This window comes from Zeus faber (genome assembly GCF_960531495.2).
Source record: "Zeus faber genome assembly, chromosome: 12".
In the NCBI taxonomy this organism is placed as follows: Eukaryota; Metazoa; Chordata; class Actinopteri; order Zeiformes; family Zeidae; genus Zeus; species Zeus faber.
The window spans coordinates 18560282-18585457 of NC_137196.1; the positions used below are offsets into that span (position 1 = coordinate 18560282).

The following is a 25176-nucleotide window of genomic DNA, read 5'->3' on the forward strand; positions in this document are numbered from 1 at the left end:
GTGGTTCACCCAGCCAGTCGTGCTTGTAGAAAGTGTCACTAATCTTGTCTCTTTGCCGTCCCTCACCATATTAACCACAAACGACGACAAACGAATAAACCCTGGGCCCAGAATTTGGTACCAGAAGCTGGAAAACGTTGATAAGTCAAATCAAAGACAGTTACTACCTGCTGTATGTTTTAAATGAACATATTATTGGGATAATCTCTAAAAAATATACCTGTTTATTGCACATCTGTTTATTTATTTATATATTTCAATGCATGTATTTATCGATATATGCATATATCCATATATCGTTTGCTGGTATATTTCTGTGTAGTTTGTTTCACTCATCACATTACAGCACACAATGTCTGGCAAGTCTCTTTGATTACTACAAAATGGAACATTTATCAAAACAGGCCGATATCTTTTCCTGAGTACCTCATCTGGCATCCCAGAGCCGGCGTCTTAGTAACAGAGCGTTCCAAAGTAGCCTTTGTCGTGAAACTGCTGTTTATGTACATGAAGTGTCCTATGGAAAACACAACACTTGAAATGAGGACATTTCAAATGCTCAACGTGGTGACGCAGGTGGAATATGTTCTAACAACATTATTATTTTTTTTTTACCCAAAACACTTCCTGTGGTATGGTCTGGTACAGGTTTGGATGTCATATTGGCCATCTCACGTCTCCACTGATAGGAGCCTTTACTCGTATCATTCCAACCACAGGAATGATGCTCAAAATCACACAACCCTTAAAGTGGAAAAAAACAAGGATCCATTCGTTATTTTCAATGTCGCAAATCAATACAATGCTCCTCATTGGTCAGCATATCTCTTAAAAGGTGTAGCGCAAAAACATGATTGCCCCATGAAGTCTTATTTCAATTTCATATATTTGGGAGATCAGACCAAACACACCAAAAAATCCCTTATCCGAGTGATCCCAGCAGTCATTGTTGAAATCACAGACCGCCTTTTCGGGCACGCATTCTCCGGAGGTGCACGGGAACCCGCCACCCGGACGGGACGAGGCGGTGACCACGAGCGCTGCGACGACAATGGATGTTTGCCACAGAAAGAAAAAACACATTTAATAACACCTGGAAAAAAATCTTTAGATGTTGTCATTGGTGCAATGTGAATGTAATAGCAGTAGAATAATAAATAACAATGTCCCCCGAAATATGTCAATTTAGAGGATGGTAAAATGCAGAGGGATGCATTTTGTTGCCTCAGCACTTGCGCTCTGCGCAATGACAATAAAATTGAATCTAATATAATAGCAATAGAATAATAAATAACAATTTATTAACAGACATGAGTTCTCATAGATGAGGCACAATAACTGATTTGAATCCACAGTTAAATAGAACAAGACACAACAGTGGAAAAATATGCGGCTCAAGCCTCTGTAAGAGATGTGCTACAAAAGTGTATATTAGTTCAATGACAATGAAATGTCTGGTGTTTGGCATTTCTCTGGCCTAATATATTTAAAGAGTTTCCCTTTGGTCTTCAGCCCAGACTTTGGTCGATGGGACCGTAATCGTTCAAATGATCTCCAACGGAACTGTTACTTTGCTACGCAAGCACACTCGCACGCACGCACACACACACACACACCCTTCTCAAGGTTTCTTCCTTTTTTCCCCCCAAAGGGTTTTTCCAGGAGTTTTTTCTCACCCGGATGGGGTTCAAAGCGGGGGATGCTGTTAATTTCTATGTGTAATGTGGGTTGGTGAAGCCCTTTGAGAATGTACAGTGATTAAGGGCGGTATAAATAAACTTGACTTAACTTATCTTAATAATCTACTTTTCGGAGCTGAACACCTTTAGTCCCACCAAAAACCATCCCGAGACCGCAAGTTGGTAATTGTCAAACCCTGTCCCCCGCTTACCATCCGCTCCCCTCACGACTAAATCTTGGCAAAAGGTGACAAATAGAAGTGGTGGCCAACCATGACGATACATGAGGAAAATAATCTTATGTTCTCTTCTGAGCACCATATACACCATATACCATATACACCACACACCATATTGAACCACACACCATATACACCACACACAATATACAACACACACCATATACACCACACACCATATACACCTCACACCATATTGAACCACACACCATATACACCACACACCATATACACCATACCATATACACCATACCATATACACCACACCATATACACCACACACCATATACACCACACCATATACACCACACCATATACACCACACACCATATACACCATACCATATACACCTTACCATACACACCTTACCATATACTGCTGAAAATGGAATCAACCTTTACTCGTTAGGGAAGTACAGATACTGTACGTTCAATGCTCGGGTTCAGCCACGAAATAGACAAGTAGTAAACTGAAAACACCAGTGATCCGTGATATTAAATTTGAGGCCGCTTACCTGACAGAAGAGTCAACAACGGCTTCATGTCTCGCACGGACAAGAGAGGAAAAAGAAATCAAAGGAAAAAGTTAACTTTCATTGACCACAATCGACCTCATCAAACCCTGCATCGAAAGTGTGTGCATTGATTATTAGAGTGGAGCCTTTCTTTATTTTTCGACGGCAATGCTGCCTATTGGTCTACTTATCAGATAACACATGCCTAAAGTCCACATTGCACTTGTTAAACTGCCCTGCCGTTGCCTTTGCTTGTCTTTATGGCCTGATACATTCTGTCCGCTGGGACTTCCTAGTGACGAATGAAGAACCATCACAGTGCGTGGAAGGATATTGGCTGATATTATCAACAAAAATAATTAAGCATTTGTTGAGCAAGTACTTGCATATTTTGACTCAGCCACAGACCACAACTAAATGTCAGGGTATGTTTTGTTTTACTTTTACTTAGGTGAAAGGGCTGAGTGCCATCTTCCACCCATTGTCAAATGTCCAACTTCAAAAATGTGTTTCTGTGAATTTGCAGAAGCAGAATTTGTTTTATTTATAAGAATCATCACAGAGCATGATGGTTCCTCTTTTTGCTTACAAAGGCAATACAAAAAACATCAAGTCAGCGAAATATGGCCATCATTGTCCCAAAACCTTGCACAACGACTTGTCCTGGTAATATACGCTATCCATTGAGAAAATGAATTGTTGAGAATTCAAGGAGATTCGGGGAGACAAGACGCTGTGGTTTTCCGCGTCGTGTTCGTTTACCGACAAAATCTGATCCAGCCTTCTCGCAAAGTGAAATAAGAGCCAATGAAAAAAAAAAAAAGAAGAAGAAGAAAAACCAATGCTTTCAATGTCAAAAATCAAGTAACGGGATCAAGGAAGACAAGCCGTCACCAAAATCCTTTACCACTGATGAAAATACATTTCCAGGCATCCAACTCTTCCAAACCTTCTGTCCAACGCCAGGGTTTGCTTTTTTTTATGTCAGAAGTTTGTTGGAGATAAAAAAAAGTGCAATACACGTTTATTTAAATAACATCATATTTCATGTATAGTATATTTTGCCATGAATGTAACGAGTGTTGGTGACCCTCTTTGATCCCGCCATGTGAAAGTGGAGAACGTCTGCTCCCGAATCTTCCTCATCGCTCTCGAAAGCTCTTTTCCGTCTTGAAGGAGAACACTGGGTGAAAGATGAAGAGCCGGCTTCCTCCTTTCCCCATCGGAGAGTCACTGTGTGTGTCAAGATGCCAAATGAGCCGATATAGCACAAAAACGTTTAAAATTTTCCCAGAAACTGGAGGTCATACTTTATGACTTGGACATGACCCAAAGTAGAGGGCTCAGGGAAATGATATGTTTGATTTGATTCCATTAATCCACATTAGGCTGCAATCTTCCCTGTTGTGTAAATTGATTTTGGATTTATTTCAAAGCCAGTATGTCCTGGGAGTGTGTCCTGAATTAATTCAGATGTTTCTTTATTTATTTTGCTTTAGGTAATTTTGCCACACTAACCTCACATTAAGCTTAATGTGCCAAAAAACAAAACTTTATCAATAGTTTTTAGTTTTTCAATATTTCCAATCCAAAATATGTTATGCCCCCAGAATTGTTGTCATAGTGAGAGCTCAGGAGCCCCAATGTCTGGTTCACACCTTGTTAAACACATGTTTTTGGCCCATTTTCCACTTGATTTATTGATAAAAACTACAATTTGATATTGATTTTCTTCCTCCTTTCACCAGAGACAGCACACGTGCTGCCCCACATATGGTAGAAATGAAAAACAGTAAACATTTACGTTTAATGTCATGTCAATTGTAACGTAAAATATGTCTTTGCCTCTTTGACTTCACATTAAGCCTTAGTAAACATTATTAATATATAATATAAATGTATATATAACACTCTTGCATGGATAAAAACAGGAACACATCAGCTCAATATCAGCATTATGTTTTTCCGGAAGACAGGGTGTTGCCATAGGCCCCTCCTTTTCACCACAACACAATGTTGAAATATGTGGGTTTGAAACTTGACACTTACACATAAAAAAAAATGACGTTGTGAAACAACGTGTCAGGGCTAATAAGAATGCATCATATTGATAATCATGCTCACAAGATTGTAGAGCTCAGCTGGCAATGCGAGCACAATACCAGCAGCTGGTGTCAGAGGTGTCTGTGGATTACCAGCCATGAGGATAACCACCGCAGCGAGCGTGCTCTTCCTCCAAGCCCTCCAGTGTCTGGCTCTTGATGGTATGCTGGTACATCCTACGCTGCTGAGCTTTGTGCGGAATGTGCCTTTAATGTGTGATACTACAAACTTTTCTCTTCCAGTGACTCGGGGGTCTTTTAATCCAAATGAGGGTTTTTTTTGCCGAAAGGTGTCTGCAAAGACTGTATTTCTGTCAGTCTGTGTTGACCTTTGCACAAATTCCTTCTCGTTCCCTCGCAGTCTAACAGGCAAGCCACGCAGGAAGACAAAGAGGATTATAAATAGCTTGAGACTAGATTTTTGCTCAATTTATTTGCAAAATTTTAGTAAATAAATTGTAACCTATTTATTTACTCATACTGAATAAATAAATAAATAAATAAATAAGTAATTAAGTAAGTAAATAAATAAATAAATAAATAAATAAATAAATAAATAAATGGCATTTAAACACATTCCCGAAAAGGAAATATGGAGAGAAATTCATGCCCAGGTACTATGAGGTACTTCACTTTGAAACCTTCAAAAGCTTTTGTAAAAACGGGAACTTATGGGATCAGGCCGTGGTTTGCTCGGTTTGGTTGGCTCTTACACCTCGTAACGGTTCCTCCAACCAACTTTTTCCCTCCACCGCCAGATTCTTATTTCTCCCTGGTCAGGAAGGACAACAGCCTCTGCCTGAAGACGAAGGGAGACAGCTGCGGGAGCGTGCGCTGGACGACGAACAACCGCCTCCTTGTTTCCGGCCAGAGGAAGTGCCTGGGAGCACAGGGCAACACGGTGGGCAGCGTCATCGGCCTCTACGACTGCAACGGGAGGAGCAATATGCAGAAGTGGGAGTGCAGGAACGGCACGCTGCTCGCCCTCCAGGGCCAGAAGCTCTACATGTCCTTCGTAGACGGACAAAATCTTGCTCTCTCTAGAGAGCCCAATAGCCACATGGTAATTCGGGGCACGACAGAGGGAGCTTGCTCCAGGACGTACAGAGGTACGTCACGAAACACTGATGCATGCATTTATGAGTCTGAATAATTATATAATAACAGAAAAAAAAATCATGTCAGAGATCTACTCCCAAATACCAGTTTCATGACTAACTGTGTTAGCTCAATGCATGGCTGCAGAGGGGATCAACTAGTGTAGCTCCTGTGAAATTACAGAAATGCACCTTCCAGCATCTCAAAATCTGACTGATATCCTGATTTTTCATGACAAATAAAAATCAAAGCATAAAAGCAAGATCTTACTTAAAATGCAGCTACATTCCCAACGATTCTGATGCATAACCATTTATCCATCCACAATTCTTAGCTATGAAGCGTTATTGGGGGTTGCCAGGTACAAACTGCCTTGCGTCAAAAAATAACTGTGGCAGTATTCCTGCCATACGTCGCCCAAATGGCGTATTCGGGGACCTCCGGCACAGAGACACAGGCGAAGGGGTAGAAAACGCAAGTTTATTGTGTGGAGGGGTCTTGGTAGCACAAGCCCCTAACCCTCTCCACAATAAACATGTGGCAGATGGACACAGGTCATGACAGGGCTCCTCTCCTGAGACTGTGTGGGGGTGGAGGTTTTACCTATTGCACGTAGACCAACCAACAAGCAACAGGTAGGCAGCCACACTGATCCTGGGTCCCCAATTACCTAGACCCAGGACAGGTGTGGCTGCTCAAACCACACCATCCCCACATCGCAATCACTTTGACACAAAACTCAGCTGGACTGAACTGGAAACATGTTGAGCTTCAAAGCATGGATTAATGGTTATGCATCAAAAAATTGCGAACGTGGGTGCATTTAAAACAATTAAGATCTCTTTTTGATGTTTTCATTAATACTCGTCATCAAGAAGCAGGATCCATTGCTTAAATACCTGAGCTACCTGAGCGAGGCCAGCCGATCCCCTCTCACATTGAGCTCAGGCGGTTAGGGTACAGGCCGTTGCTATCTCGATACTGGACACAGGGATGAAATTGGTTTTCGACCCTCTTGTCTGAGTCTGGGTGAGACAGACAAGCCAATTAACGAGAAACGGGCGTGTCTCTCTCATGACTTGAAAGCAACTGACGGTCAATCTGTCAATATTGACCATATCAACATTTTAAATGTGAGAATGATTTAAAAAAAAAAGAAAAATCTCCTCCCAACAATCAAAATCCTCTCACACTAGAATTTCATGCGCTTGTTATAATCTTTACTTTGAATGAATCACTAAAATAGATTGTAAATCAAAAGTGATTTTTGGCTTTGTTGGTCTACTTATGAACCTATGATCAATACAGTTGCAGTTCCCCTTCATTGAGATTTTCTGTGAATAAGATCACGATTCTTTTGTCAAAATAAGGGATTGGAGAGGAGAAATATAATTCATCTTTTTTTCTTCGTTCTGAGGTATTTTGATGCATTAATACGGATGTTATTTTAAGACTCAGTGTAAAAAACCTTTATTATGCACACTCCTTTTTTTTTTATTCTAGAACTTTACACTCTTGGGGGAAATGCATTTGGCAAGATTTGCATGTTTCCCTTCTACTACGAGGATCGCTGGTTTGATGAATGCACTACATTTCGGTCCCAAATTAACCGCGCGTGGTGTGCGGTTCAAACTAAATACGAGAACGAACTCTGGGGCTACTGTCCGACCTCCTGTGAGTATTAACTGTGAAAATGGTCAAATCTGCATGTGGCACTTTGTGTACTTCCAAGCTCAATAAGAAGCTAGTTGTTGAGCCAAGTTGTACCTGATTTTAAACTAACTTCTTTGGGCATTTACTTCACAGTAAGCCTCGTCAGGGTACATGGTAAAATCCAAATGTCACAATCACGGATAAAACATATGTAATTATTATAATAACTATTCGACCCTTCTGCATCAATCCTCAGCCACAAGATTTTGGAAGCAAAATGTGATAACAAAAGCATACTACCAGGTCAACGCACAATCAACTCTGAACTGGACTGAAGCCCAGACCAGCTGCAAGCAGCAGGGATCCGAACTGCTGAGCATCACTGATCCCCAAGAGCAGGCTTACGTTACAGGTAGAGCCCATTCTGCGCGCATGGATGGAGTGCGTGTGTGTGTGTGTGTGTGTGTGTGTGTGGGTGTCCGCGTGCGTGCGTGCGTGCGTTGGCAGCGAGAGAATTTCTCCGTTATCACTAAAAAATGTTCCTAAAGGATGTAAAATTCCACGACAAACAGCTCGCTGTTATCAAACCGAGCCAAGCACGGAGCGCCCTGACGCCCCTTCTCTCCTGTTTTTCTCTCGCAGGACTAATCGATACGGAGAACTATCGTCTTTGGATCGGACTGATCTTTGGCCAGGAACATGGCTGGCAGTGGTCTGACGGGAAGCCCTTCCGCTATCTCAGATGGGATTCTGGTTGGTGTTCACTCTATCACAGCTCAAAAAACAAGGCCGGCGGGTCTTCCCGTTTGGTCGGTCTGGGTCAGTAAGGGCCTCGAAAGTTGCGTTTCTGGAAATTGGAAGTCGACTTTCCTCGTCGAACATTTTGTTCTGTCTCTTCATTGGAAAAATAACTTTCAAAAAAGGTATGAATTGGTACCACTATTTTTATTAAAAGATCGCCCCCACGTTCACCTTCTCTCCGTCAATATTTCTTACTGATACTCACAATGTCATTGGCTAAACCCATCGACATACAGCCAATCAGATTGAGCGGAGCTTGTTTTTTCATGGGTGTCAAACTACAGGCCCGGGGGCCACAACCGGCCCACAAGACAATTTCAAACCGCCCACTCCATTTTTATAATACTCACACTGGATTTATATGTTGACAACCAAAAACCAAGCCAAAGCATATACTGTATATACAGTATATATATAGGATTTATTTATAAGTCATTCATTATGTCCATATCCTTGTTACTATGACACCAACTGTAGTACATTTTTGGTGTAATGTTATAAGGATATGGATGATTTATTGATGATCTATTAGACAAAATGTTACAGCGGACGGCAACTGGACCTCAGCATCAAGTCATCTTCTCGTTTCAGGACAACCGCTCGCCGACCCAGGAAACCGGTGTGGAATGTTAGACTCTTCAGTGCAGTCGTACTGGAAGAGTTCACCCTGCTCCAGAAAGTTTGGGTACATCTGCTACAAAGGCGGGTCTTTGCCAGCTCCTGTCGAAGGTACATTTGGAGTTCTGTCCAATTCTATTGCTTATTGGAAGCTCAAAAGATACGAACATACTAACATAGGGACATACTAGTACTTGCCACTATATCTACCGTATACATGTTTTTGTTTTGAATGATTTATGTTTTGGTCAAAAGCTTTCCTTCATAACAGGTTGAGGCCATTTTTTGAATTAATTGTGTTTGGCCTGTACACATGTCTATTGTGATATTTAACAGATGACGCTCTTAAGTTCACCTTTATTTGCGTGCATAGTTGAAAAAGGTCACTGTTCGAGGCATTGGATCCCCTACAATGGTCATTGCTTTCAACTGTACCGCACCCCAAAAAGTTGGCCAGAGGCCCAGGTTGAATGCGGCAAAGAGGGAGGGAACCTGGCGAGCATTAGCAACGTAGAGGACCAAGGCTTCATCGTCTCCCAACTTGGATACGGTAGGTACCCAAAATGCGAATAGGAGTAGATGCAAACTCAGTTAAAGAGTTGGGATCGTTTGAAGGATGCTGTTGTTCCATATGTGCTAAAATAAATAACTTCACCAAAAAACCCCAAAATATAATAAGAAAGTCGGAGAGGGGGATTTTTGATGAGCATGGCGGATTTGTGGTTTATTCATCACAGATTTGACTGATGTGATGTGTGATGGTGCGTAGAGCTTAAGCATATGGACAAAATGACGTTCAAATATATAGCAAGCATTTCTAATGGTACTGCCACATGGACCTGCACAGTGTGGGTTCATATAGTACAATCTTATCTTATTTTTATCTCAGCATCTGTTTCCAAAACACACTCAACAGCTTGATGCACTTTAGCCTAAGCTCTGAACTCCAAACGAACCACGGATCCCTGTGACGCAGTTCTAGTGATTGATACGACATTAAAAAGAGATTAGACTTCAAGTAACTCGCGCTTTAGGCGAATGCTTACGGAGCAATAATGTTTATTTTTCCATTTTACTCTGCCGACATCTGCAGCAAGTACCGACGAGCTGTGGATTGGGCTGAACGACCTGAAGACGGAGGGACTGTTCGAGTGGAGGGACCAGGCGATTGTTGCATTCACTAACTGGGCAATGGGAGAACCCAGCCCATCCAGTAACACAGAGAACTGTGTTTTAATCAGGGGCCTGGTAAGTGTGCCATAAATACATGTCATCCAATCAGACCAATACAGACAGTATTTACACTGATGTATCTAGAGGTTTTATATTTATATATATATATATATATATATATATATATATATATCAATATTTGATATATATTAATATATATTTTATATGCATATAGAAAACAAACCTAAAAAAATATAATAAAAAAATATTTATAGAATATTATTTTTTTACCGTTAAAAAAAAATATAAACAGTATATATGTATATATATATATATTATTTATATATATATATATATTTTTTTGTGGTAAGATAGTCGCCCAGTACTCTAAACAAATGTCACTTTTCTGGTGGTAGAACGGGAACTGGGCCGATCGCTCCTGCAGGGATAAACATGGCTACATCTGTATGAAGCAGAGCGTCATCGAACCCACGGAAGAGGAAGTGGAGATGGACATAGGCTGCAAAGTCGTGAGTGAATTTCACTTCCTGTATTGAGCATGCAACTTCGCGCACACATTGTTTGTTATCGCGCCGCAGGGTTTGGAGCAGTGATTCTTAACCGTTTTCACAATCACGGAACCCGGCCTTGACACGCGTTAGGCCACGGAGACCATCTGACACAATTTTGTCCCTGGGACCCCAGACTGATGAGATTTCTTTAATTATGTGATATGATTTCATTTCTACACTATGGTTGGGAAGAAAACAGCGAAACAGTTGAGTTTGGCGCTTAATCATTTTGCCGGGACCCCCTGGACCTCTCAAGGGACGCCTGGAGCTAAACCTTGAAGTGCTCTCCCATATAAGGAAGCAGAAACTCAGTTCAATGTCTCACTCTACACTCAACTCTACCTTCACAGGTCCCGGGTCAAGAGGTTTATTTTGTTACCCGATTTTCACTGTTTGAAATTTTCTTTTTACAGACGTGACTTAACTTGATGGTTGACAGGATACGAATGGCTGTGAATGACGAACCCGTGCAGAGATGTTTGCTCCCGCTCTGGCCTACGTGCTCATCACAAACGCTCTGAGAACCGTACTACCGTGCTGTGGGAAAGCGTCATAAGGCTTCCAGAAACGCCCGGTCATGGCTGTGTTTTTTGCTTCTTGCATCTCAGGGTTGGAAAAGGCACGGATCCTACTGCTACTTCATAGGGACCGAGACCCGGACGTTTGACGAGGCACAAAGCGACTGCAAGAGCTCAGGCTCTTACTTGGCGGATGTTTCAAACGGGTAAAGAATTATCGAGCGTTTATCCTCGCTCCGTCAAAAAACAAGTCATTTAATCAAGACGAAGGACGCGATATTTCAATTGGCGAACGGGACACTTGCGATGGACTTGTGTCTTTGAATGCCGGCAGGGTGGACAACTCCTTCCTGATCAGCTTGGTGGGGACGAGACCGGAGAAACACTTTTGGCTGGGTCTCTCCAACCAGAGACACGTGGAAGATTTTGTGTGGACCAACACAAACAATGTTAGATTCACTCATTGGGGCCCTGACATGCCAGGTACACGGCGATTTGCTTTCTTTTCGAATAATTGTGGTTAATTAACGCGATTTAAAACTTTACCCCTCCCCTCCCCAATGATGCAAGGCCACCGCCAAGGTTGCGTTGCCATGACAACCGGTGTCCTCGCCGGACTCTGGGATTTGCTGCCCTGCGCCAATAAAACAAAATACATCTGCAAGCACCTGGCAGAGGGGGCGCTTTTAACCGCCGTCCCGCCGACTGTCGCCCCCACCAGGTGTAGCGAGGGCTGGGCACCCATCGGGTCGAGGAACCTCTGCTTCAAGGTGCCACCGCCAGAAATTCTGTACTTTTTAATCTTTGTATAAACCGTACGCTCCATATTTAATTCAGGAGGACGACGATAATAATGAATTTCCATCTCCGCTAACTCGCCCGTAAAGTTGGTAAAAGAAAGTCAGGCTTACAAAAAAAAGAACTCCCTCTGGGTTTCAGTTCTTCACGGGACCTCGCTCAGAGGAGAAGACGTGGTTCGAGGCCAGGGACTACTGCAGGGCCATCGGAGGGGATCTGCTCAGCATTCACAGCGAGAGCCACTTGAGGATCGGGAGGTAAGACCCTGCGCGTTACGACCGGCTGAGACCTTCCAAAACACCGGACTCGAGACTGAGGTCGGAACCCCAGACCGAGGCCGCCGCGGCCAAAGAAAGCGGCGGCGAACTTCATAGAATTCACAACATAAAACGGAACATATCACAGACATAAGACATAAAGCCTTAAGTGTTACCCTCCAAAATGGGTTAAAAGCTCCAGGTTTACTTCACTGAAATCTAAAAATGAATGACTGGTAAAGTCAAAAATGTTTCTTCTTTTTGGACTCTTGAAGACACGGAAGATCCTGGATCGGCCTCAGCGAACCGACTCCCGGTGCGGGTTACGAATGGAGCGATGGATCTCCGGTGAGTTGAGCTTCGTTCGCCTTTTCCTGCGTTTTCGGAAAGCGCACCGTCTACTCCACAAGTAATGCAGCATTGCTCTCTCAAAGTCCGAAGACAAAACAGACCAAAATTCGGTTTCTTATTCTTCTCTCTCAACCAGCTCAATTACCAACACTGGAAGAGTGGAGAGCCCAACAATATGAATAATGTGGAATCCTGCACCGAAATGTGGCTTTACCAGTGGGATCAAGAGGGCTCCTGGAATGACAAGCATTGCGAGAGTTACAACGACTGGTTGTGCCAGATCCGTGCAGGTACGGCGAGAGAAATGTTGGACTGCCCCGGTCGCTTTTTTGTCGCCGTTCAGTCGGAGCAGGATCGCACGGAGGAGCTCTCCTGGAAACAAATATCTTGAAACAATTTGGGCCAGGCGGCAAAGTGACGGCTCTCGCGACGTCACATGTAATACATAACGACTCTGCTTGCATTTATATTCTGTCCGTTCCCGTCGTAGGAGTGACCCCAAGGGCGCCGCCGAACGACACCGCGCCAGGTAAACTGCTGTTGGGGGACCAGGGGTGTATCTGCGTTTAAATTCTGGTATATTTTGCGTATTTTAAGTGAAATCGGTTTCTATTTTGCTGTAAGATTTAATCAGGTAATAGATTGAGACTGTTGCACCAAACGCTCATTGGTTTTAAGTTTCACGGCAAACCAAGATGAACTTTAAATTCGGTTGCTACCTTCTAAATGAAAATGCTAATAGATAGATGGATATAATATATACTTATAATAAATATATACCTATAATATACCTCACATCGCTGCAGAGTATAACCACACGGCAGACAACTGGATGGAGTGGGGTGGGAGCCAGTATTATGTCAACACGGAGTTGATGGCGATGGAGGACGCTCGTCACTTCTGCCAGCGGCGGCACGGCGACCTGGTGGTCATCAACAGCGAAGCCGAAAACGTCTTTTTGTGGAAACAGGTGCAAAGTGTTGAAAATTAAAAAAAAAACGTGACAAAAAAAAAATCGAATTCAGCTGGTATGAGAACTATTAGGTAATTGTGTGTGTGTGTGTGCGTGCGTGTGTGCGTGCGTGTGTGTGTGAACAGGTCTCCAAGCAATATGGGAACTACTACATTGGACTGACGGTGGATCTGGACGGCTCCTGTGGGTGCGTGTGACCATCGACAACTTTATAGAACATTTAGGAGTAAAATCCACTGGACTTTTCAGTGCTATGGCATAAAAACACAAGCAAGTATTATAAACAAACATGTACTATCACATTATCTTAAAATTTCCAATGTTTATGTTTGTAAAGTATATTATCTTGTCTAGCATTTAACATACGTATGTCAAGGAAATAGGATTTATTTTTTACACAGTAGTATCAGCTCCTTTTAACGCTTCGATATGCATTGAACATACAATTTAGTTTGTTTGAGTAGTTCAAAACAGTTAAAAAACAATTCTTGATTTTTATATTATATTGATACATTTCCACATCAATTGTATATTATAATATACTTATTATTATAATGTTTCTGTTTTTAAGTAGACTTTTAGGTTTATTCCATATTGCTATTTTTCTATTCTATCTGTAATCTATTATTATATCTAATCACATTCTATTTATTTACTAGGTGGATGGATGACTCTCCCCTGGTGTTCCAGAGGTGGGAAGAGGATCAACCGAATATACAAACACACGACGAGAACTGCGCCACCATGACCTACTTCACTGGTCGGTAGAAGTTGTTTTTTGCGAAAAACAAATTCAAGATATTCTATTGTTTTGTTTTTTTTCTGCTCAAGCGAGTCTGGGATGTTGTTGTTGTATGATTTTTTTCTCTCCCCTCAGGGTTCTGGCACAATCACAATTGTGGGTTGGAGATGAAATCCATCTGCAAAAGGAGCGCCTCTACGAAGGTCAACACCACAGCAGCGCCAACAGTAGCTCCGAAAGGCGGCTGCCCGATGGACTGGCTGAGATTTGACTCTAAGGTCAGAGTTCACGCTTAACTTAAAGATATGTGCCCAATACAATGGGAAAAATCATATTATAGTGTCAACGAGAGCGTCTGTTTACGATAGCAAGGATATTGTGCACCGTTTATAGTTCTCTCTGTACAAAATTGCTGTTATAAAATGTATAATATTATATATATTATAAAAATGCTTTTCTTTATTTTTATTTTTTTTTAAATAGTGTTATAGGATTGTTCAAAACCGACAGGACAAATGGGACGAAGCCAGAAGACGGTGCAAGGGAATGGGAGGAAACTTGGTGTCTATTATCTCAAGAAGTGTGCAAGGTTTGTTCTTTGTATGATATTAATATATAATCTTTTCCCCATGGCATGAGCTAGGACCGTACATTGTGTCGAAGCCTTTTTTTGCGATGCTTCTGAGGTTTAGGGTGCGTTAAAGGTGCAGATTTACTGTATCATCAATCAATCAATCAATCAGTCAATCAATCAATCAATCAATCAATCAATCAATCAATCAAGAGTTAGGACACTCCATGGTCAATCCATTCCAAAATTTAAAATATTTACCCGACAAAGAACTGCAGGAGGGGCTCTGTCTGTAAAACAGCCTGCAGGATATTAGGGTCTTTATGGTAAAGAACTAACGATAGCAATGGATGCTGACCAAACTTTGATAAATAATCATGATCACGAGTGCAGAAGGATTCAGGATGAGGCCTTCGTCTTCCTTATTCTCCCACTCTTTACATCTGTGCTGCTGCAGCTTTTTTGCTCACCCGTATGGCAGAGGCGGCTTCTACCGACCTTTGGATTGGTCTGCATAGTCAAGAACGTTCAGAGTTTTTCTGGACAGACGGCCGTTCAAGACCATATGCAAATTGGGGACGCGTGAGTAGGCGGAGGCCGTACTACAATTTATGTTTTAAATTGATGTTGTATATTTATGTATATTTTTATATATATGTATATATATACATTTTTATCCATTCCTGATTCTCCATTTTAGAAGAACCGTCATCATGGACCTTATTTTAATCGTGGATGGAGTGAAGTAAGTTGTGCAAAAGAGTCAGGTGAACCTCACTGTAGTGTTCCTCATTACCAAGGGCAATACGGACATATTTTTTATTGCAACTGACTCCCTCTCCCCAAGTTAGAATCGAGACGGAACATTGTGATTTTGATTGAGACAGAACATTCTCATTTAATCTATAATCTATAATGGATCTATAATGCAGACAAACACTTGACCATGTCAGGTTCTAATGTGTTTCAACCCTCTAAACAAATTCTGAGAAAGATACTATGCCATAACTGTCAAAAAAAACAACAACACAAAAATGTCTATTTAATTTCTTACTTTTTATATCCACTGCAAACATAAATGAATACGTTTTTAGACTCAGAAATGCACCGGACGGTACCTTGTACATATCGTGATGTACAGGAGGTGGAGGGCCCGGCATGTCCACCGGCCACCTCAGCAGGCTGTTGTGGTCCATGGGGTTGAGGGCCTCAGTTGGAGAGATTGAATGGGTGTTGAGCTTGAGATGGGGGAACTTTATCCAGACCTGATGGGCCTGGGCTGGAGATTAGTAGGTTTTGTTTTTTTTCGATGCTAAAGAAAAAGATGAAATGAAGGATAATTATTACATCGCATGACATTATTACATTACATGAAAATGAAAACATACAAACAAAATAACACGCACAAACACTCTAAAAATAACAACAATAATAATAATAATAATAATAATGCTAATAATGATAATAAAACATTTGAATTACAATTAGAAATGAATTACTTGTCCTCAAAGGGATCCATCCACGCCTTCTACAAAATAATCCTCTTCATCTGTAAACCAACTGTCTGGTCAAAATAATTTCCAGCAGTTGACGCAGCATCTTTTTCGACAATTTTTCTTTCCAAGTAAAGCTGTTTTCCTTTACTTTGGAATCATTTTCACCATTTCTTTTCACATCGGGGGATACAACTTTAAAAATGAATAGGACTAGGACTAGGAAAAGTTTTTTTTTCCAGATCACTAGATCTGTAAACAAATGGATAAGCCTAAACTACAAGCATTATAGGCACCAAAAGGCATATACTGTATGTGATATGGGGTCTCTAGTTTCCAGAACTGTTAACGGCCTCCTTCTAGCGAAGCTGTTCTTTATTTTTTATTGCTGTTTGAAAAAAAAACTTTGCGCACAGGATGTTATTCGCTCCGATCGTGTTCAGAGGGTTAAGTTACTGTACGTTCCGACACCAACTTTGTAATAAATTGTTAATCTGAATACCATGTGCATACATTTGATTGCTATTAAGTCAGAAGATATTTCAAAATTCCAGATTCCTAGCCTTAATATAGCTTACTGTACATTAGAGGTGGAAAATCCGGATTCAGAATGTAAAATGCCCCTCCAGGATTTGGAGTCATCCCTGTGGATTTGCGAATAAGCATCAACCCAAACAAACAACTGATGGGTCGGTGCATGGCTGGAGCAAAACCTACAGCCATTACTTTCTGAACCAGGAATTATCCGCTTTTGCTTCCAAACTCAGTTATCCTTGTAAGCATCTCCTGTCCATCCCTCACCAGGAAAGGTGTGTTGTGATATCCAACCATCCCAGCATTGGGCTTGGGAAGTGGATTCCAAAGAACTGCAATGACACCAACGGATACATATGTCTGCGGAGTGTCGGTAAGCCAAACATTCTGCACCCTCCGCATTCTGTACATCCTGTGCTCATCAATCGATATATCGACTATTAACAGGCTTTGGACAATTCGTCTTTACAAATTCTTCCTTTTTTTTCTATCCATCTGTCAATATATGGGGTCATACTGTTTATGCAGGTGTTTTTCTGTGCTTATAACACGGCTCTGTGAACTGGATTTTGATTGGTCAATAGCGGCAATCAGAGGCCAGACATTGCTGAATACTGACCGCTGGTCTGTTAACAATGATCGTACTATGAGAAACCACTTCTCTGCCTGGTTTCACGTCCTTTCTACACTTAGCCTACAGCATACTCTCTTAAAGCACCACTATGTAACTTTGGGTATGTGGGATTTTGCTGTTTCGGACCCTCCCTCCTTGTGGCTAGGATGGAGCTGTCGGGGAGGTGGAGCGGCTACGTTTTGTATGAGCATTATTACTGGACATTTTGACTTCTTTTTTTTTTATAAATTTAACCAGGCAAAAAAAAAACGTTATTATCGGAGCCGAACATCAAGGAAGTGACGTAGTGCCATAAAGCGAAACGCACTCTAACCGCGGTTTCATGCCCGAACACAGAAGTTACATAGTGCAAGAACAGGCGTTTGGGAGTGGTTGGGAATGAAAAGAGGTGCCATTCTCCATATTTCAACTCAGCGTACCATCAAAATGATTCTGAAGCTGTAATTTTAAGGGGAAAAAGTTACATAATGCTGCCTTAAGTCTTAGGTTTTAATCTATCAAGCCATTACTTTGTTTGTGTTTGAGTCTGTGTTCTTGCAATTAAAAATGCTCTGCATTCCCTCTGTAAAACTTTGCATCTCAACCTCGACAGACCAACAATTCCCAGTTTCATCAGACCAAGTGGTTCCCAACACCTACGTTAAATTAGGCAATGACTCCATTAAGATCATCACTAAGAATCTGACATGGGATGAAGCAAAGACGCATTGTGAAGGCGAGCGCGGCGAGCTGGTGACTATTCGAAATCAGTGGACGCACGCCTACATTGAGCTGGGGGCGCTGACCCACAATTCCCCCCTATGGATCGGTCTGAACAAAATGGAGGTACATATTCAAGTTTTGGATTTTGATAAGCTGCTTCTGCTGCTCGAAGAAATTATAAAACAAATTATATAACAAAGTCCCCTTGTTCTTCAAGGGGACTTTTCATGAAAAATCACCTTTTCAGTGCTTGGGCACATACACTGATCAGCCACAACATTAAAGCCACTAACAGGTGAAGTGAAAAACATTGATCATGTCGTTCCAATGGCACCTGTCAAGGAGTGGGATGTATGAGACAGCAAGTGAACAGTCAGTTCTTGAAGTTGATGTGTTGGAAGCAGGAAAAATGGGCAAGCGTAAGGATCTGAGCCACTTTGACAAGGGTCAAATTGTGATGTCTAGACGACTGGGTCAGAGCATTTCCAAAATGACAGGTCTTGTAGGGTGTTCCTGGTATGCAGTGGTTAGTACCTACCAAAAGTGGTCCAAGGAAGGACTACAGGTGAAGCGGCGACGGGGTCATGGGCGCCCAAGGCTCATTGATGCACACGGGGAGCGAAGTCTAGTCCGTCTGGTCCGATCCCACAGAAGAGCTACTGGAGCACAAATTGCTGAAAAAGTTCATGTTGCTATGATAGAAAGGTGCATAACACAGTGCATCACAGATTGCTGTGTATCGGGCTGTGTGGCCTACAATGCCCATGTGTCAGAACGTGGGCGATTCAGAACTTGACCATGGAGCAATGAAAGAAGGTGGCCTGGTCTGATGAATCACTTACCCTTTCACATCATGTGGAGGGCTGTGGTGTGGGTGGTGTTTACCTGGGGAAGAGATGGCACCAGGATGCTCTACTGGAAGAAGAAGGCAAGCCAGCGGAGGCAGTGTGATGCTCTGGGTCCGGGTATACATGTGGATGTTACTTTGACACGTACCACCTACATAAACATTGTTGCAGACCAAGTACACCGCTTCATGGCAAAGGTATTGCCTGATAGCAGTGGCCTCTTTCAGCAAAATGTTCAGGAATGTTTTGAGGAACTTGATAAAGAGTTCAAGGTGTTGGCTTGGCCTCCAAATTCCCCAGATCTATCCGATGGAGCATCTGTGGGATGTACTGTAACAACAAGCCCGATCCATGGGGTCCCCACCTCGCAACTTCCAGGACTTAAAGGATCTGCTGCTCACGTCTTGGTGCCAGATACCACAGGACACCTTCAGAGGTGTTGTGGAGTCCATGCCTCCACGGGTCAGAGCTGTTTTGGCGGCACCAGGGGGAGCTACACAATATTAGGCAGGTGGTTTTAATGTTGTGGCTGACCGGCGTACATTGGGGTCTCTGATGGGCCTGCTAACATACAAACTGTGAAATAAGACAACTCAGTCAGTTTTCTGCCAGCTGTCAATGCAGAGAACATGTCCTGAAACAACCCGTTCACATTTGCAGCCCAACCCTATTGGGCTTCAGCTGAGCTGGGTTTCAGTAGAATTAGAACCGCCCCCATCTGAGTAACTCAACAAACAAACAAACAAACAAACAAACAAATATTTTATAGAAATTGGACACCAAATGTCTTTAAATAAAATTCAGACGATGGAAATGTAATGTTAATGTAAATGTTTTGTTCTAAAAACAAAAAATGTATGCGGTATTTTTTTAATTTATTTTATTTTATTTTCAAAGTTTACAGGAAACAAAAAATCCCTGAAGATTCAGCCACTGGATTGCCTATTTCTCGCCTCAAATTTGTTCAGAAACAGATTTTGGTGGATTGATAATGTAAAATCAGTGAAACTTTACAGACTAAATACAACACAACCCAGAACTTGTGCTCAAACCCATTGGCTCACAGAACTAAAATGTATGGAATTCAGGAGGGTGGCTCCACCCACAAAAAAACAGCCTGTTTTTTGGAACATAATGGTATTGAGGCTTGTTAGAATGGCTAGAATGCATAATCTACTTTACAACAACTTTAAAAACATGTTTTGGGACCTCAGTGAGCTATATTAACTTGTTGAAAAGGAGCATCATAGGTCCCGTTTAATGGGTCCAATTTTTGCTTTCAGACGAGAGGTTACTTCAAGTATATCAGCGGCTGGCCTCTAAGCATTTCCAACTGGGCTCCAGAAGAACCAAGCCCTGGTATGCCGTGCGTCTACTTAGACGTGGATGGAACTTGGAAGACTGATTTCTGCAACAAGACTATGTACAGTGCTTGTATGCATACTACAGGTACGTAATATAAGAAAAAAAAAAAGGATCCTCTTTATCTCTACTAGTGCTACTTATTCCAAAGATTTTTTAGCTGGCTGTGATATGCTTTGGTTCGACACTTTGACATAACTGACTATTGTAAGTTGCTTAAATTATGCGATGTAACGCATGACAATGAGCAGGTTCAAATCACACGACTCTTAAAATAAGCAAAATCTGTTCGTGAAGCAGCTGTCACATTCAACATCTTAAATTTGATTTATGTGTTTCACATTAGCGTCTTTTGTGAGCGTGTGATAGTCGATCCATGCCCCCGTTTAAACCTCTCTCACGCCCACACTCAGAAGTGCGACCGACAGAATCAGAGGATTTCCCCGGCACTTGCCCCGTGGAGGTAGAAGACCAAAATTCAGATATAAACTTCGTCTGGTTGCCGTTTCGGGGTCATTGCTATGTCTTCATCACGCATGAAATCGAATGGTCGGATGCAGCTTCCAGCTGTGCAAGGCACAGTGAGTAGCCTTAACCCTGCACTATTTGAATACGTGCAAAGTTATTACATTTGATTCATTCCATGTTTTTTAGCCGCTTATTGTTGCAGTATCAAATGATATTCCATTGACATTAAGCTTGTGTGTTTTAAAAGGTGGAACCCTTGCCAGCATTGAAGATCCTGATGAGCAAAGCTTCATCGCCGAGACCATTGGAGCATATAAAGATGGCCACACCAGCTTCTGGATCGGCCTGTTCAAAACTCATAAAGGTGCACTGACACGCAAAGTTTTGATTTGAACAGCTTTAAAAATGCTTCGCTGGGTTAAGTATTATTTAAGAAACCCGCAGTTGTCAATGTGGATAGAGTTAATTTTAAAAAACACGTGAATTACTATTCACAGTTAGACAGAGGACTGTGCACCACCAGCCAGCTTGACACAACATTAAATCACAAATTGGAAAAAAAAACTCTAACTCTAACTCTAACTCTAAGGCAATCTCTGTTACAACATTTAGAGACTTAAATTTGTACTTTATCATTTCCATGATGACGGGTGATGAGAGCGCCGTGGAAAGTCACAAAAAACTTTAACTTTAAAAACTTTTGGAATATTCTCACTCCATAAACCATGACTTCCCGCATAGATGAGTGTCTGATTGCAGCCAATTTAATGTATAAAGATACGCATCAACATATAATTGTTTTTTATTATTCATTATGTTGTGGTTGGGAATAATTTTTGCTTTTTTAAATAAACCCGCCTTTTTTGCAAGTTCATGATGAAGTGAGCATGACATAAATGAGGAAACGAGACTACAGACTACAATGAACAACTCGCCCATGTGTCGACCCAGGGAAGTGGTTGTGGCTGGACAAAGCAGCCGTGGACTACATCAACTGGGGTGAGGATGACCCTGACGAGGAGGTGTTTGGGCAGATCCACACCTCGAACGGGAAATGGACCACAGGCGCCCGATGGCACGACAGAGCTTATATCTGCAAAACACTGAAAGGTAAGGCATTTTTTTATTACCTTGTATGTAGCAACAGCAGCGTGAAGGAGTCCATTTTCTTTCATTTATGCATAGTTTTCATTTAATCTATGAATTAATGGTGTTTTTAAACAATGTTTTTCCCCTTCTTTAGTATCTTATCAGGATAATGCAGTACCAACAGGCTGTGAGTTGTTACTCTTCATTAAATTGACTCCATTTGGATTAAATAAAACCGTTCTCAGTTTTATTCCCTTGTAAATGGATGCTTATTCACCTTCTGGAATGATGTTTCCATTGTTACAGCGTATCTGGGAGGGAGCGTGGAGGGCCGCGCCCACGTCAGCCTGGCAGTCGTGCTCATCGTCATCGCCGTTTGTGCTCTGGTGGCCGTGGCGCTGTTTCTCTACAAGAAATCCGGGCGTCACCTGCCCACGTTCGAAAACCCCCTCTACTTTAAGGGCGAGCACTCCGACCCCGACCGGGTGGACACCGACAAACTGATAGAGAACACGGAGGAAGCGGAGCCCGAGCCAATAATAACCGTGTGACACGAGGTGAAAGGTTTTATTGTACAGTCGACGGTTTCCCGTTTCAGTGGAGCCGGCGTGGTCTGACCCCTTGGAACAGAACGTAATAGGCTCTGGGATGTCTGGTTGAGGTTTGTTTATTGTTTGTGTGTATGTGCGTGTGTTATTGAGATTTGTAAAGTTGCTTTTGCTCTACATTGGTTAATAAATGTTAAACCAGATTTATCTAATTTCAAACTATAACAGTTGTATCACAATTGCATACGTGCAGATTTGACTATTTAATTTAAAAATAATTCAAATGGAATCTCAGATACAGTTTCGTTGTTGTCAATGTGTTTTTGTTGTTGTGCATGTGTGTGTGTGTGTGTGTGTACGCGCGTGCGTGTGCATGTGTGTGTGCGTGTGCGCGTGTGTGTGAGATGAATCAACAAATAACAGAACAGAGAAGTGTTAGATAACTTTTATCAATCAAGTAAAATATCACGTAATGTCACATGATCTTGAACAAAATAATACCTATTGAACAAAGTTCGGAAACACTGTACAAATTGAAAATAAACAAAACAAACAAAAAATTAATCGCAAAAGGAACAAAGTTAATTCAGGCCGGTAGATCTGCAGTCTTGCAGGTTAAGTAAGATCTACCGAGCCAGTGCAACAGGCTCTCCGGCTCCCCTTCAACTAAAGGCAGATATGACATATATACAAATGCATAGAGGTTGTATTCAAGCTATACTGTAATATTTTATCACAAGAAGATGCATAGAGTTTCCAGCACATAGCACAAGTCAATGTCACTAAAAAAAATAGTCATGCTTCCGGACAGAGCAAGTCAATAAATATGTTTCAACTTCGATAGAAAAGTAGGAAGCCGATAATGACATTGTACAGTCATCTGTAGAAAAATAGTTTTTGACTTTCCTTGTGTACACATTGATGTGTCATATATGTTCTCTTAAATATACGGGGGCGTGAGAAACAAGCGAAGCGGCTGTTCTGTCGACTTTTTTTTTTCATTTTATTTTTTTACAGGTTATCCGACGTACCCGCTTGCGTTAAACACACTTTGACATAGGAACCCATTTTGTGTCAAACCGCGGAAAACACACACACGCACAGTCCATTCAAGGAGACAAGGACAAAAGCCAAAACGAGGTGAACACGGAACGGAGCCAAGTGGGAGGGGGGCAAACGTGAAACAGGCGGGGCTCGTTTCGTTGCAAATGTCGGGGCAGACGCACCGTAGATACCATCGATATAGTTGGGAAGCAGAACTAAAAAGGGGACGAGAGAGAGAGAGAGAGAGAGAGAGAGAGCGAGCGAGAGAGAGAATGGATGACAGAGAGAAATAAAAACTTTGACAGAACGACAAAAAAAAAGAAAATACCACGTCGGGGCGAAAGCCTGCGTACAAAGGCAGGGCTTTCACTTCGCACCCCGTCCACCCGCCCGCCCCAGTACCGCGGCGGCAGTCGCGTAGAAGCCACGCCCGGACCGGGGCTGCGCGATGGGTCCCGTTAGAATCCAGATTTACACCTCCACGCGACCTCGTTCCTGCATGACAACGATCCTGCTGCATCAGAACGACCGCTCCCAATAGTCTCTATTATATTGACCAACGAGAACCCCGCTTTACGGCGCTCAACTGGAAGAGCGCAAACAAAAACGCACGTGATTGGGCTCTGACGGTTCAGGGCGCAAACATCATGTTTAGGTTTTCGTTTCGTTCGGTAATGAAACTAAAACCCCGGCCTGTCGCATGGATACTTGTGCTTTCAGGGCCGCGAAATGCAATGCATGAAGTCTCCGTTCGCGACTGCAGCCGACGCACAATACCGTACGGCTGGCTAGTGTTTGTTGATACGGTAAGTTGGTTGGATGGGTTTAGCAAGTCCCAGTGGGTGCTGTAGTTTTCTATTTCTTTTAGCACAGCTTGAAATAAATGTCAAAATATCTGGTCCAGGGCCAGCGGTTAATTCCGTGATGCAAAGCTCTCGTCGCCGACACCTCAGTGAGAAAATTTGGATCTGGTGACGCAAGACTCGCAAGCTTTGACTCTCAATTTGTGAACGAAAACAGCCTCAAGCAGCCCGGCTACTTGCCCAACAAGCCCCTTCGATTTTGATTCAGCGAATGGACGAGCGCGAGAAAGCGATTGAGGGAATCCTCAGATGAATGAGGAAAAAAGTCAAGGCATTTGGCATAAATCACATTGAATGTGACATTTTGCATTGCACCAAACATAAATAATAGCGACAGAATTTAAATGATTCTCAATGCGGATTCCACTCCCAACTCTGTCTCCTGACTTTCGTTCACCGGAAGCCCTGCCTCCCTCACCGTGCGTTACACCAGCGGAATCAAATGAGCGAAGAGTCTGAAAATTGAACAAATCTTACTCATCTCGGTTCTCGTTCCATTCCAAATCGTGCAGCCCTAGCACAGACCAGAGCGAATAAACAACAAACGCCACTCGTCACTAGTGTAGGCGGGAATCCCTGTGCCACTGCCTCGGGTCACCATGGCGATCTTCCCTGTCCCGATCCCTGTCTCGATCTCGGTGTCTGTCCCGCTCCCGCTCCCGGTCCCTGCTGTGGTAGTGGTGGTAACCGTGGTGGTTGTGAGCGGGGAGGCGCTCGCCGCGGTTCGTCCTGCTGGGAATGTGCTGGTGGTGCCTGTGCTGTCGGTTGCGTTCGTTGTGCTCCATCTCGTAGTCTTCGGCCGGGTGGGACGACGGGTGGCTGTTCCCACGGTGTTGGTGCTGCTGCTGCTGCTGCTGCTGCTGCTGCGGGTGGTGATGGTGGTGGTGGTGGTTGCTGTTGTGATGTTGGTGGTTATTGTCCCTGTGGGAGGG

General features: G+C 42.6%; 2 protein-coding genes across 3 annotated transcripts in view; one reads left to right on the forward strand and one right to left on the reverse strand.

The window, feature by feature from the left end:
- Positions 1–4570: 4570 nt before the first annotated feature.
- Positions 4571–23146, forward strand: mrc1b (mannose receptor, C type 1b). Of its 2 annotated transcripts, XM_080011479.1 has the most exons (31): positions 4571–4696; positions 5293–5643; positions 7136–7306; positions 7542–7697; positions 7928–8038; positions 8678–8815; positions 9078–9254; positions 9798–9952; positions 10294–10407; positions 11058–11173; positions 11302–11450; positions 11538–11737; positions 11907–12022; positions 12298–12370; positions 12510–12663; positions 12864–12902; positions 13180–13343; positions 13472–13533; positions 14006–14106; positions 14224–14366; positions 14572–14677; positions 15117–15241; positions 15360–15404; positions 16957–17059; positions 17913–18145; positions 20154–20319; positions 20646–20813; positions 20948–21064; positions 21652–21810; positions 21944–21976; positions 22096–23146. In XM_080011479.1, exons 1-31 carry the CDS (start codon positions 4633–4635, stop codon positions 22338–22340), a joined length of 4254 nt encoding a protein of 1417 aa, XP_079867605.1. In that variant the 5' UTR covers positions 4571–4632; the 3' UTR covers positions 22341–23146. The 2 variants fall into 2 exon arrangements, with proteins under 2 accessions (XP_079867605.1, XP_079867606.1); XM_080011480.1 differs by lacking the exon at positions 7136–7306.
- A 1655-nt stretch (positions 23147–24801) lies between these two features.
- The window catches only part of cacnb2b (calcium channel, voltage-dependent, beta 2b), a gene marked incomplete at both ends in the record, with an annotated part of 31597 nt that continues 31222 nt past the window's right edge, over positions 24802–25176 (reverse strand). The window contains one exon of the mRNA XM_080010408.1: positions 24802–25098. Coding sequence (XP_079866534.1) covers positions 24802–25098 — 297 coding nt within the window. The remainder of the gene's footprint in view (positions 25099–25176) is intronic.

Coding starts and splice junctions, on each gene's coding strand:
- mrc1b (XM_080011479.1), top strand. CDS start 4,633: ATGAGGATAACCACCGCAGCGAGCGTGCTCTTCCTCCAAGCCCTCCAG. Junction 9,255..9,797: donor CGTCTCCCAACTTGGATACG/GTAGGTACCCAA, acceptor CGACATCTGCAG/CAAGTACCGACGAGCTGTGG. Junction 14,678..15,116: donor TATCTCAAGAAGTGTGCAAG/GTTTGTTCTTTG, acceptor GTGCTGCTGCAG/CTTTTTTGCTCACCCGTATG.